The sequence below is a fragment of the Puma concolor genome, chromosome B4 (assembly GCF_028749965.1).
Source record: "Puma concolor isolate L17-30 chromosome B4, mPumCon1.1.hap2, whole genome shotgun sequence".
NCBI classification, from domain to species: domain Eukaryota; kingdom Metazoa; phylum Chordata; class Mammalia; order Carnivora; family Felidae; genus Puma; species Puma concolor.
The window spans coordinates 21,804,313-21,818,225 of record NC_141673.1 but is presented as its reverse complement, the minus strand read 5'-3'; the positions used below and the strand labels follow the sequence as shown (position 1 = coordinate 21,818,225).

Sequence of the window (13,913 nt, the reverse complement as noted above, 5' to 3'; positions counted from 1 at the left end):
ATTCCCTTGCCTTTGGGGATGTGTCGAGGAAGAGATTGCTACAGCTGAGGTCAGAGAGGTCTTTTCCTGCTTTCTCCTCTAAGGTTTTGATGGTTTCCTGTCTCACATTCAGGTCCTTTATCCATTTTGAGTTTATTTTTGTGAATGGTGTGAGAAAGTGGTCTAGTTTCAACCTTCTGCATGTTGCTGTCCAGTTCTCCCAGCACCATTTGTTAAAGAGACTGTCTTTTTTCCATTGGATGTTCTTTCCTGCTTTGTCAAAGATTAGTTGGCCATATGTTTGTGGGTCTAGTTCTGGGGTTTCTATTCTATTCCATTGGTCTATGTGTCTGTTTTTGTGCCAATACCATGCTGTCTTGATGATGACAGCTTTGTAGTAGAGGCTAAAGTCTGGGATTGTGATGCCTCCTGCTTTGGTCTTCTTCTTCAAAATTACTTTGGCTATTCGGGGCCTTTTGTGGTTCCATATGAATTTTAGGATTGCTTGTTCTAGTTTCGAGAAGATGCTGGTGCAATTTTGATTGGGATTGCATTGAATGTGTAGATAGCTTTGGGTAGTATTGACATTTTGACAATATTTATTCTTCCAATCCATGAGCAGGGAATGTCTTTCCATTTCTTTAATCTTCTTCAAATACCTTCATAAGTTTTCTATAGTTTTCAGCATACAGGTCTTTTACATCTTTGGTTAGATTTATTCCTAGGTATTTTATGCTTCTTGGTGCAATTGTGAATGGGATCAGTTTCTTTATTTGTCTTTCTGTTGCTTCATTGTTAGTGTATAAGAATGAAACTGATTTCTGTACATTGATTTTGTATCCTGCAACTTTGCTGAATTCATGTATCAGTTCTAACAGACTTTTGGTGGAGTCTATCGGATTTTCCATGTATAATATCATGTCATCTGCAAAAAGCGAAAGCTTGACTTCATCTTTGCCAATTTTGATGCCTTTGATTTCCTTTTGTTGTCTGATTGCTGATGCTAGAACTTCCAGCACTATGTTAAACAACAGCGGTGAGAGTGGGCATCCCTGTCGTGTTCCTGATCTCAGGGAAAAAGCTCTCAGTTTTTCCCCGTTGAGGATGATGTTACCTGTGGGCTTTTCATAAAATAGAAAGCTTGAACAGATCCATAACCAGCGAAGAAATTGAATCGGTTATCAAAAATCTCCCAACAAATAAGAGGCCAGGACCAGATGGCTTCCCAGGGGAGTTCTACCAGACGTTTAAAGCAGAGATAATACCTATCCTTCTTAAGCTATTCCAAGAAATAGAAGGGGAAGGAAAACTTCCAGACTCATTCTATGAAGCCAGTATTACTTTGATTCCTAAACCAGACAGAGACCCAGTAAAAAAAGAGAACTACAGGCCAATATCCCTGATGAATATGGATGCAAAAATTCTCAATAAGATACTAGCAAATCGAATTCAACGGCATATAAAAAGAATTATTCACCATGACCAAGTGGGATTCATTCCTGGGATGCAGGGCTGGTTCAACATTCGCAAATCAATCAACGTGATACATCACATTAACAAAAAAAAAGAGAAGAACCATATGATCCTGTCAATCGATGCAGAAAAGGCCTTTGACAAAATCCAGCACCCTTTCTTAATAAAAACCCTTGAGAAAGTCGGGATAGAAGGAACATACTTAAAGATCATAGAAAACTTTTTAAAAGTCTCAATGATTTTAATATTTTAAAATTATACATAAATATATATATATATAGTGTGTGTATGTGTGCATAGATAGATAATCTCCTTTACATTATTCCAAGAAAAAAAGGTTATGTTAAATAGAACTAGTATTTTTATACAATGGATAAGGAGACCCTGACTCCTTGAATAAAACTAGAAAAGGTTAGCAGATGATAAACATATTCTTAGTGTGAAAAAAAATTAATCAATTTTTCCAAATCCAAGGTTATTAGCTTCTTTGTAATTAGTAAGAGAACATGAGAACTGTCAAAATGGAATGGCTTGTCCTCATAAATTTAAGGTAAACAGTGATATCAGGAACCATTTCCTGGTATCACATTTAATCATAAACAGTATGAAATTTAAATATGTCACATCTATGAACTTTTCCTTATCAAAATACAGGTTAATTACAGAATATTCTCCAGTTTACCACACCCTACCTTGAGTCTGCGTCTATCACCCTCATTCAAATTAGTACCATTCTCAGTGCTCTATTCCAAATCTATAATCCATAACTCACCAAATCTTGAAAAACTGTATTTTCATGAAATAATATTTAGTCCAAAACATGTTTAAGTAAGTGGAATACAAAGAAATAACAAAGAAATAGCACCGAAATAGGTGAACCCAAATCCTCTCAACCCCAGGATTTTGGTACTGCTTTTCTCATGGATTATATTTCTCCATTTTTTGAATTAATCATTTAAAATAAGCATAATTTCCAGGGCTCTTGGGTGGCTTGGTTGATTGAGCATCTGACTCTTGACTTCAGGTTGGGTCATGGTCCCAGGGTTGTGAGATTAACCCCACGTCGGCTCTGCGCTAAGTGTGGAGCTTGCTTGAGATTCTCTCTCTCTCTTCGACTGAGCCTCTCCCCTCCTTGCATGCATTCTCTTTCTCTCTCAAAAAATAAAATAAGATAATGAAATTAAATAAAGCGAAATAAAATAAAATATAATTTCCAAGATAGATAAAACAGATAGTTATGTGGTTGATAATACAGTAACACTTAAAAATTTATCCAGTAATGAGCTATGAAGCACTCATATCTCAGCACTGCTAAAGAAAAATCCCTCTGAACACAAGTTATAATGAAAACAGCTAAGACAGAAAATAAAATGATATACATAGTAATGTCAATAGTTGAATTGCTGATGAAGGCAAAAGAAATTAGCTTATTGATTTGAAATGTCTATTAAGGCCAAATCTCAGTAGCACCAAAGCTGAAAAAACAAGATAAGGGATAGGAAAGGGTGAAACCATGTTTTAAGTCCAGAGTTTTTCTTTCCTTTTTGTTTTTAGCCCTATGTATTCCTGTGGCTTCTGTGGGAAGTTCAATCACACATATAAAGAGATCTTTGTTATATCTTATACAGAATTTCAAGGTGTTTTAAAATGGTTTCTTGGGTTATGTATTCCACCAGACTGCCAAAACAGCAGATAGAAAAGAGATGTAGAGATGTCAGAGCTTGTCTGCACTGGTTCCCCCTTCTGAATTTAACACTCTAACATAGTCCTCCTGAGCTTACAAAAGAGAGTGACCAGATAAAGGAAGACCAGTTCTTTATTAAAGGAGAAAACAGAACAAAGATGACAAGTTATAAAGACTGTGTGGTGATCAGTAGAGAAAATAGCACAGGTACCAGTGGAGATGAAAACTATGAGAAGCAAGACCCATAACTATTGTAAGAAATAAGAACCTGTGAATAAAGATAACTTCAACGGAGATAACGAAAAGCCAACTAGAATGGCATTTAATTCGGCAGTAACAACCACAGGCACCCTGGCTAGTACCAATTAGCCCTATGGGCATCTCTTAGGATAAAAGAATTTAAAAGATAAGAACATTCTAGCCTTTATAAATACAGTAAAACCTTGGATATTGCAAGTAACTTGTTCTGTGAATGTTCCACAAGACAAGCAAACATTTCTAATAATTTTTAATTTAACAAACGATGTCTTGTAATACAAGTAACAAGTGATGCCAAATGGCATATGATCACAACTGAGCCAATAGTTCTTCTCCCTGTCTTGCTGCAGACTCTGGGTGATCATCTCCCAAGCTCAGATGCTTGGTCTCAGGCCATGATGTTTGGCAGAAATCAATGATTTTTCAGAATGTTGGAAGATGCCCACAACTAGCACTAGTGTATTTTTTGTCACTTCAAAGCACTGACGGATGGTCCTTCACTTTTCCATACAAGAATAAGTTTAAGAAGGCTCTGCTTCATTCTAGGTCAGGCTGCCTACAGACATAGACCCTTTCCTCTATTGCCTTATTGCCAGTTACATTAAATACAGTGTATGACAAGAGTTTATTAATACTGCACTGTAGTCACCATCCAAGGGAGCATATACAATGGCCATGCAGGAAAAGGTTGAAAAGACAGGCAGTAAGAAGGAGATGATTACAGTGGAAGTGAAGACGGAAGTCATCGAGAAGTATAAATCAGGTATGTGAATGGCTGAAATTGCAAGATTTTATAAGTCTACATCTGCATCTCATCTGCAGAGCAGGAGGAAAAAAAGGTGGAGCAATCCCACACTTCAAATGAGATTAGGGACAGGGGCGCCTGGGTGGCGCAGTCGGTTAAGTGTCCAACTTCAGCCAGGTCACGATCTCGCGGTCCGTGAGTTCGAGCCCCGCGTCGGGCTCTGGGCTGAGGGCTCAGAGCCTGGAGCCTGTTTCCGATTCTGTGTCTCCCTCTCTCTCTGTCCCTCCCCCGTTCATGCTCTGTCTCTCTCTGTCCCAAAAATAAATAAACGTTGGGAAAAAAAAAAAAAACAAAAACAAATGAGATTAGGGACATGTGTGAAACGTGGGAAACAATGCAAAATTTTGTAGGAAAGCACCACCCAAATAAGGCTGTAGCAATGAGAGTGATGAATCTATTTCACAACAGTGCAATTCACATTTCTGCAAAATCCTCAAAAGGAAGCAAAAGCAAGTGTCGCTGGATAAGTTCCCTGTTAAAGTTGCATGAAAAGAAAAAGACTTATTTCACTGAGCCAACAGATAGAAGTGATTCCACTAGTGACAGTGAAAGTCATCCTACCCAATAACCCTCCTTTCTTGTCTCCCTCACACCAGCCATAAAGGTTTTCAAAGGTAAATGCAGGTTAATTTGGTTATTTTTCTTTATATTTTGTATTTTCTTTATTATTTTGTAATATGTTACAGAACTAATCATTTTCATATGAATATTTTTGGGTTGTGGAACAAATCATCTGAGTTTCCATTATTTCTTATGGGGAAATTTGCTTTGATATACAAGTGCTTTGGATTACAAGCACATTTCCAGAACAAATTATCCTCACAAGCCAAGGTTTTACTGCACATGATTTCAGAGGAAGCTGGGAAGAAACTGTTCTTTTGTATCCTGCATTAGCTAGACTATAGCTAGAATACAGTGTTCAACTGTAGGTAATAAACTTTTACAGGCACGTTGGCAGATTGAAATGTACCCAGAGAAGAGGGTCCCAAATGACAAAAGACAGAAAAACATCATGTGAAGAATAGCTGAAGGTTATAAGAAAGTTCATTTTGAGGAGGGGGGTGGCATAAGAGAAATGTGTCTTCAAATAATTCAGAAATAATGTTCCTCCTATTCAAAGGCAGACTTTTCCTATTTAACGTAAGGTAATTCCAGCCTCTGTCTTTACCTGTCCTTTCTTCTGTTATCCTCCTTACAGCTAATCCTCTACTTTGCTCTTATCTATCACGTCCTGCCACTTCTTGAATTTCATGAAGTATCTTCACCCTTTCTCTTGCATCTTCAATTTCAGTCTCTTCTTTGGATCCTTGCACTCTACATAAAAATACACACTTTTCCACAACCTGGCAATAAAACAGCCAACCAAAGAAATTTCCTGTGAACTGCTATAACTTTGAGTTCCTCTCCCATATCTCACTGTTCTTTACTCCATACCTTTATAGAGTCATCTTCCCTTCTGTAGGCACAATTTCTATTCTGTTACTACTATATTCTCTGGCACATAGTAGTCAATGCCTGGCACAAAGCAGGCACCCCATAAATACATGGTAAATGACTGATTATATGTAACTGTACTATCTTGCACCCCTCTTATAATGCTTCCTTTTTCCAGAAATTCTCTGAGTATTCATTCAATTTCTATGTATATTCTCTTTCTTATAAACCATCTTGGGCTAGGACCAATTAAGTGGCACATCCTAAGAGAGACATCCCCATGCCTTCATTCAAAATCATAGCAACCAGTGCATTTCCTTTATGGCACTAATACAATTGGTAATTTTCATTTATAGTTTTAGTTACTGTTTTCTCTACTAATCCTTCAACTCCATGAGGACAGGGAACAAATCGTCTCGTTTATGTAGCATAGTGCCTAGTAGCCTGGCCTGAGATTGCTGGTGGGAATATGGTGTCCCAATAGGGAAGATGGATTTTCAGTTAAAGGGAAGGAAAAGAAGCTGCTTGAGTGGTGAGTCAGATAGGTCAGGGAAGGCTTCCCTGGTAAGGTAACATTTGACCAGACACCTGAAGAAAGCACAGGTAGAAGTCATGTGGGTTAGTAAAGCAAAGGCCTTGAGGCAGAAGCTTACCTGGTATGTTCCAGCAAGAGCAACAATACCACTAGGGCTAAGCTAAGTGAAAAAATGGCAAAGGATAGTTAGAGGTGGCTTCAAAGGCAGTGGAACTAAGTTGTATAAGACACCTGTCAGCCACTGTGAGGAATTTGGCTTCCGCTCCAAGTGAGATGGAAAGCCACTGGAGGTTTTTTGAGCAGTAAAGTGATATAATCTGGTTTAGTTTAATGGCTGCTTTGTTAAAAACAGATTGAAAAGAATCTGTTACGGGCTGAATGTTTGTGTCCACCCCTTACCCCCAAATTCATATGTTGAACCTTTAACCCACAGTGCAACTGTATTTGAAAACAGGGCATTTCTGGAAGTAATTAACGTTAAATGAGGTCATAAGGGTAGGAACCTTTCTCACGGGATTTGTATCCTTATAAGAGTTGGACACACCAGAGCTCTCTCACTCGCTCGCTCGCTCTCTCTCTGCACAAAAGACCATTTGAGGACACAACAAGAAGGCAGTCATCTACAAGCCAGAAAGAGAGCTCTCACCAGAAACAGAATCGGCCAGAATTTTAGACTTTCCAGCCTCTAGAACTGAGAAAATAAATATGTGTTGTTTAAGTTGCCCAGTTTTGGGATTTTGTTATGGTTGCCTGAGCAGACTAATATGGAGGCAAAGAAAAAAGCAGGGAAACCAGGCAGGAGGCAGGAGATGTACAAGACTTAAGCTATAGTGGTGATAGTAGAGGGCATGAAAAGTAGTGAAATTCTAGATATATTTTGAGCACAAAGCCAACAGGATTTTTTGAGGAACTGCGTGTAAAATATGAAAGAAATTCTGTCTGGGGGCCAAACAACTAGCAGGATGGTAATGCCATTTGCTGAAATGGGAAAGACTGGAAGATGGGCAAATCTGGGGAAAAGGAATTATGGAAGCTAGATGCTCAGTTTTGGAAATGTTGCTTGGATGCCCACTAGCCATCCAATAGATATGTTTAGCAGGCAATTATGTACCTAATTTAGAACTCAGGGTAAGGTCCAAGATGAATAAATTTGGTTACTGTCAGACAAAGATGTCAGTCGAGGTCAAGGGATTGGATGAGGTCAACTAGAAAGTAAGTACAGAGAGAGAAGAAAAGAGGTCTAAGTACTAAGCCCTGGGACACTCTGATACTTAGAGATCAGGAAGATGAGAGCAGTTAACCATGGAATAGGGATGGAGTAGATTACACTATTCGCTCCTTGTTTCATATGCCCTTTGTCATATGACTGCAGCGCCATCCACTTACATGGATGAAGTATATTTCCCCACCCCTTGATCTGGGACTTAGCTTTGTGACTTGCTTTAGCCAATGTATGGCATCTACATGATACAAGTAGAGACTAAAATGTGCCTTGTTGGTTGAGCTTACTTAGGCCATGTCCTGGCTAGTCCCAGGAAAAAGGGAATATATACATAGAGCAGAGCAAGCTAACTTACAGCCTGAAGCAGAGTTTCCCCAGATTACCTGCAAACCTGTGAATGAGAAAAAAAGGCCATTGCTTACTATTATATACTACTGAGATTTCTGTGTTTATTGTACAGAACATTGTGGCAATGTCAATAGCTAACTATTACAGGGGTTTACAGAGTTACAGTGTAAAGATCTACTGGGAAGAAATTAAACAAAGCCTGGCTGAGGACAGAGAGGTGTGACTTTACAAAAGAGGACAGAAAACAGAAAGGTTTAATCCTTTACCAACTCCTATGGATAACAGGTTTGTGAGGCCTGACAGATTTATCTAGCTGCAAGGCTAAATGAAAGGCATTCAAGGTCTTAGACTCTACCTAAAGTAAGACCAAGAAGGAGTAGAGAAGCAAGAGAGAATGGTGACTCAGATGTCAAAAGAAAAAAGCCTTTCAAAGAGGAGGGAGATTTGTCAATGCCAATGATAAATCAAGTAAAATGATGACAAAGATTTGGCTGTTGGATCTAACAATATGGCAGTCATTAGTCACCTTCACCAAAGGGAAAAACACTTAAAGAGTAAGAGAGATGGAGTAGTAGCTTCAAGAGAGAATGGGGGAAAGAAATTTGATATAATGAGTAAAATCAACTCTTTCTAAATATGTTGTTATGAAGGGGATCAGAAAAAGGTAACAAGAACTAGAGGGAAATGTGGGTTCAAGAAAGAGCTGTTTTTTTTTTTAAGATGGGAAATGTAACATCTTTGTGTCCCTATAAAGATGATGCAATTGAGAGGGGGGAAAATGCATAGTATTTTAAGGGGAGGATCCAGTGCACAAGTAGAGGACTCAGCCTTAGGGATAAACCTAAAAAGTTCATTTAAAGCACCAGGAAGGAAGGCAGATACACATCCACTGGCAAATGTGGTGGTTCAAATATGTAATAGCTTCTATTTTCTCAGTTAAGTAAAAGCAAAGTCAAGATCACAGAGAAATAACAGGGAGGAAAGAGTTAAAGTTTGGGGAAGAAAGGAAAATTTTTAAATAATTATCTAGGAAAGAAGGAGAGTGAGTGGATTATTAAAATGTAATCTATCCATTTAGGCACACATTTCTCCTGCCACTATAAGCACTTAGAGAACAAAAATGGTACCTTACTCAGCTTTACATCTTAACAGCTCCTAGTATGGGAACTTGTACTCTTTGTTATTAATTTTCTATAATTTTACTTTCATTTCCTTTAATATTAAAATAAAATCCAGTTGACTTAGTATTTTGTAAGTCCTTAACTTTTTAAATTTTAATAAGAGAAGCTTGCAAGAAATACAATTAAAGAACTAGCATAAAAAGAGTCCACAGTCTTTGGAGTTACTACCCACTTACTCAAATCAGGTTTGAAATCCATAAAAATGATTACTAATTTCAAGAGACTCTTGCCAGTTAAAACTCATTTTCTTAATATCTTAATATGACAGATTCTCTTTATTAAGAAATCCTTTAGGATTAAAGGGTTTATACATAAAATATAATTTGAAATTCACCTAAGCTGGAATTAAGTTGTTTTTCTCACTAGTTCAAATATGTGTTATAATTCAAAACTGCTCGGAGATAAATGAAGCAGAAACCAAAACTTCTACAGAAAATACTAACACAAATTATGCATCTTAAAACATTTGTAATTACAAGGAAAAGGCAAGATCTTCCAGAGCCATCTCTAAATTTTAAAGAATTATTCATAATGACTTGAATGTAATTAAAGTCTAATAGTGTATTGCTGTGATTTACCAAATGGGATTATTTTTAATACTGGTAACTTCCAACTTGTTAGCTAGAGCAATTTAATGAATATTAAAGTCATTCAAACAGTTCAAGTTACTGTCTGGTATTCTTCACTCTCAGACAGTGAGATATCAAAAAATACCATCTTCAAATTTGATATTAAAACATTTTGCAGTGAATCTGATGGGCAAACTTGGTGATAATTCATTTGAATCACATAATAAAATTAAACACTGACCCAAAAAAAGGCAATTAAACAAAAGGAAAACATGTTTTCTATGAACAAAGCAATAATAACAAAAAAACATCAATTAAGGCTAATTAAATGCTGAAAGATTCAACTCATCGAAATATATTTTAGAATATGCTGTCAGCTCTACTTCTAGAAAACCTTCAAGATGACATCATAGAGTGAGCATCAGGTACCAGCCTTGATGCTTCTGATTAAGTTCATAGTGGTCTAAACATACTGTGCCCCTTTCACCTGATATGTGTAGTAACAAACCCAAATGCTATATGAGCAAAGTAGAAAATCTAAAGGAATGAATCTGGCAATGATGGTAGAGAAAGGTTGGGACCTTAGGAGGTATACAGCCCATCTAAAAGCATTCAAATTCAATATCTTAAAACACTCTTTTGACCACATAAAATGCACATCTGCAAGCTAAGTTATATCTAAATTCAAAATCCTAAAGACCTTCAAGGTCCTCTTCAAATATCACTCTATCAATGTCTCTTCAAGTCCTCCATATTACAATCCATATTTTCTTCACTGCTATGTCCTTAGCACTTTGCCCTACTATTTATTTTAATATGTCATGTATAGCAGTTATTCTTGCAAGTTTCTGTGTCCTCCACTAAGTTTTGGGCAGAGATCTTACTTATCTTCAATTTTCCAAAATCCAAAAGCACAAAATACAGTAAGTAGTATTTTGCATAATAAAAGATGTACCATATACATATAAAATTGAATCCAGACTCTTTCTCTTCTGGCCATGTCATCTAGTACAAAATATGAAAACATTTTGGCCATGGACATGAAGTGTGTGACTGATCTCAGTCATCGTAAAGTCCTTGGTTATAAAGCACTCTGAGCCACCAAATTTAAAAGTATTCCAGAAGTGTTATCAAAGCAGTAATTCTAGATTAAAGAAATTCAACATAAAGAAAATAAATATCTAGCTTATCATTAAACATACTTCTAGAGAAAGTATGTTTACATACTTCTAGAGAAAGTATGTTTACATACTTCTAGAGAAAGTATGTTTACATACTTCTAGAGAAAGTATGCTTACAATAGTAAATATGTATCTCATTTCAATACCCCTTTGAGGGGAAAGTTGTTGCTTTTTTTAATATGAAGGCTACAAAAATTCTTGTGCTGATTTTCAAGACTGCTAAAGTAGAATAAATTAAAAAATTAAGAAAACATTTTATAAGGGCACCTGAGTGGCTCAGTCAGTTAAGTATCCGACTTTGGCTCAGGTCATGATCTCACAGTTCGTGAGATTGAGTCCTGCATTGGGCTCTCTAATGTCAGCATGGAGGCTGCTTCAGATCCCCTGGCCCCCTCTCTCTCTGCCCCTACCCCCATTCTCAAAAATAAACAAACATCTTTTTAAAAAGGTTTTATAAATCTCTAAATAACTAAATAATACAGGCAAAGCTCTCATTAAAAGTCTGTTTTAGGGTGCCAGCCTTAAATGTAGGATTGGAAGGCCTATTATTTTTAAAACTTCAATGAAAAATCCCCCAGAGACACAAGATTCAACCTCTAAACAATTCCTAGGAAAAGTAACCCCACAGTTGTGAACACTAATTCCACTTGGAATGTTACAAACCTGGCTGCATTTGTTCCCTCTGGGTATTCACACCCCTTTTACAATTCACACCCCCTTGTAATTGAGAGGTACAATCTCTTTTCCCAACCCTTGAATCTCAGCTGCCTTTGTGAACTGTTGGTCAATCAAACACTGCAGAAAAGAAAGTAAGTATGCTTGCTCCCAGTCTAGACCTCAAGAGACCTTGTATACTCCTGTTCCCTCCCTCCTTCCTTCTCTCATGTGTACACATGCATGCACATAGAACCATATTACTGTTATGTTCCCTGTCATGAACAAGCCCAAGGCAGCCTGCTGGATCATGAAAGACACAAGGCAGCCTCACTATTACCCCAGGCAACATCCTATAACAGAGCTACTCAAATGACCTATAATTGACCCCAGACACATGAGAGAACCCAGCCAAAACAGAGCTACCTACCAAGGCTCAGACTAAATCACCAACCACAGAATTATGAGCTAAATGAGTAGTCATTATGTTAAGCCATTAAGTTTCAAGAGACTTTGTTATACAGCAATAGCATACTAATACACAGGGAAGAAGACACAATCTGACAGGAACCAAAAGGGTCTCTGGAAGATAAAAATGCTGCCACTGACTTGGGAGACAAAAAAAAAAAAAAAAAAAAAAAAAAAAAAAAAAAAAAAAAAAAAAAAAAAACAGTAGTAAAATGAAAAAATGGCTAAAGAAAAAAGAAGCTAACCTTGGAATTGGAGTTAACTTGAAACAGATAATAAAAGTAGGTTGCCCTTAAAAAAAAAAAAAAGTAGGTTGCTCTTTCCTTGTGGAGAAATAAAACCTACCCAAATGTTACCCATGCTTCAAAGCTCAAATCACAACTCTCCAATAAAATTCTTTCTGACTGCCCTAGGCAGAGTGATCATTCCTTCATTAATCATGTATAGACAGCACACTACTGAGGCCTGGACTTTAATCAGTAAATATAAATTCATATTGTAGGTTTATCAGCTATGCATCCTTAGGCAAGCTTCTTAAGTCTTTGAATCTGATTCCTCATCTCTTAACTGTTACTTAATAGTTCTCAATCCCACGGGGGGGGCTGTGAAAAAAGGGAGTCTAAATGTGTCAACATATTAAACACAACATACATACTCAAAAATGTTAAATTGAATTTTGAGTGATTCATTCATTCATTCACTCAACTTTGTATTCCTAGTGTGTGTCAGGCTATGTGCTAGACACTGGGAAAAAAAGGAAACAATTACTAATGATACCACACACAACTGCCTTCTAGTAATAATTTTTCACTCCTATAGCCCTAAAATTAGAATGAGGTTAGAAATTACTCCTTATATCTCTTCATATTTCCAAACAGTATGTGGCACAGTGTACTGAATGTAGTAGTTACAAAAATATTTCTGGACAATTTAATTTTTAAAAATGATAAGATTTCTACATATAACTTTTAACATCTGCGTCTCAAAGCAAAGCAAGAGCATCATCACTTTCAATGCAAAGCTAAAAGGAGACTCACTTGACAGCTCACATCCATCCCTGCTTCCAATAGCACCTGAACAACTGCTTTGTGACCATTCCGAGCAGCAAGGTGTAGTGGCGTGTGCTTTCTAGTGTTGCAGCTCATTAAGTTAGGGTGTGCACTGATGATCATTTTGACCACCCTAAGTCGTCCATAGAGTGCTGCCAGGTCCAAAGGTGTTTCTAGCTTACTGTTCCTGATGGTAGGATCGGTGAGCTCTTCTAGGAGAACAGCAACTACTTCTGAGTGTCCATATTGAGCTGCACAGTGTAGCGCAGTTTCATTTTCATTGTTCTGTTAAGACAAAGATGTAAGATTAGGATTTTCAGAAATTCAGTTACCAAAATCTAAACAGTAATTTAAAACCAAAGATACTTTGAAAATGCAAGTTTATGACTTATCTATTTTAATAAGTATGCCTAATAGAATATCTGATAAAAAGGATCTATCATTTATTGCATTAAAAAATCACAATTTTAATCATTTTAAGAGGAAAAGTCAAATTTTTCCCTATATTATATATTTCAATTTTCAAGAGCGATAAATGATTTAGTCATGTTAGTCAGTGGCCCTGCTGGGCCCAGATGGTCAGTGTTATCTGTACTATGCATCATACCTCCATGACATTTGTTAATGAGAGAGAGTAATAAGAATTATAACATACTTTTAACAGACTGGCTTTCCAAAAGGCACTTGAAATGGTAAATTCTTGATAATGAAAGAGTTACGGAATGATTTCCCAAATTAAGTTGCATTTTATTTTCCATGTAAGTACAAATTATTGCTCCTTTAGCAAAATGAGAATGAAGACATACTGGCCCTCAGATTAAACAGCATCATTCTGAAATGTAATTATGGATTGAGAGACAGACTGAGACCCATTGCCAGACAATCTACAAGTATCATAGATTACATATACACCTAATAAGGGTTCCAATGGAAAATCAAGAAGATTTTCCTAGAAGTTTAGCAAGATAAAAAGTGTACCTGGATAGATCTAGAGCATATAATGCTAAGTGAAATAAGACAAAGAAAGACAAACACCATGTGATTTTACTCATATGTGGAATTTAAGAAAGAAA

At 36.9% G+C, this 13,913-nt stretch overlaps 1 protein-coding gene across 13 annotated transcripts in view; it reads right to left on the bottom strand.

Moving 5' to 3' along the window:
• Nucleotides 1–13,913, bottom strand: part of ANKS1B (ankyrin repeat and sterile alpha motif domain containing 1B) — a 1,105,230-nt gene that overhangs the window by 909,964 nt on the left and 181,353 nt on the right. For all 13 annotated transcript variants that reach the window (XM_086712566.1, XM_025926383.2, XM_086712564.1 and 10 more), the window contains exon 4: nucleotides 12,829–13,125. In XM_086712566.1, coding sequence (XP_086568692.1) covers nucleotides 12,829–13,125 — 297 coding nt within the window. The remainder of the gene's footprint in view (nucleotides 1–12,828; nucleotides 13,126–13,913) is intronic.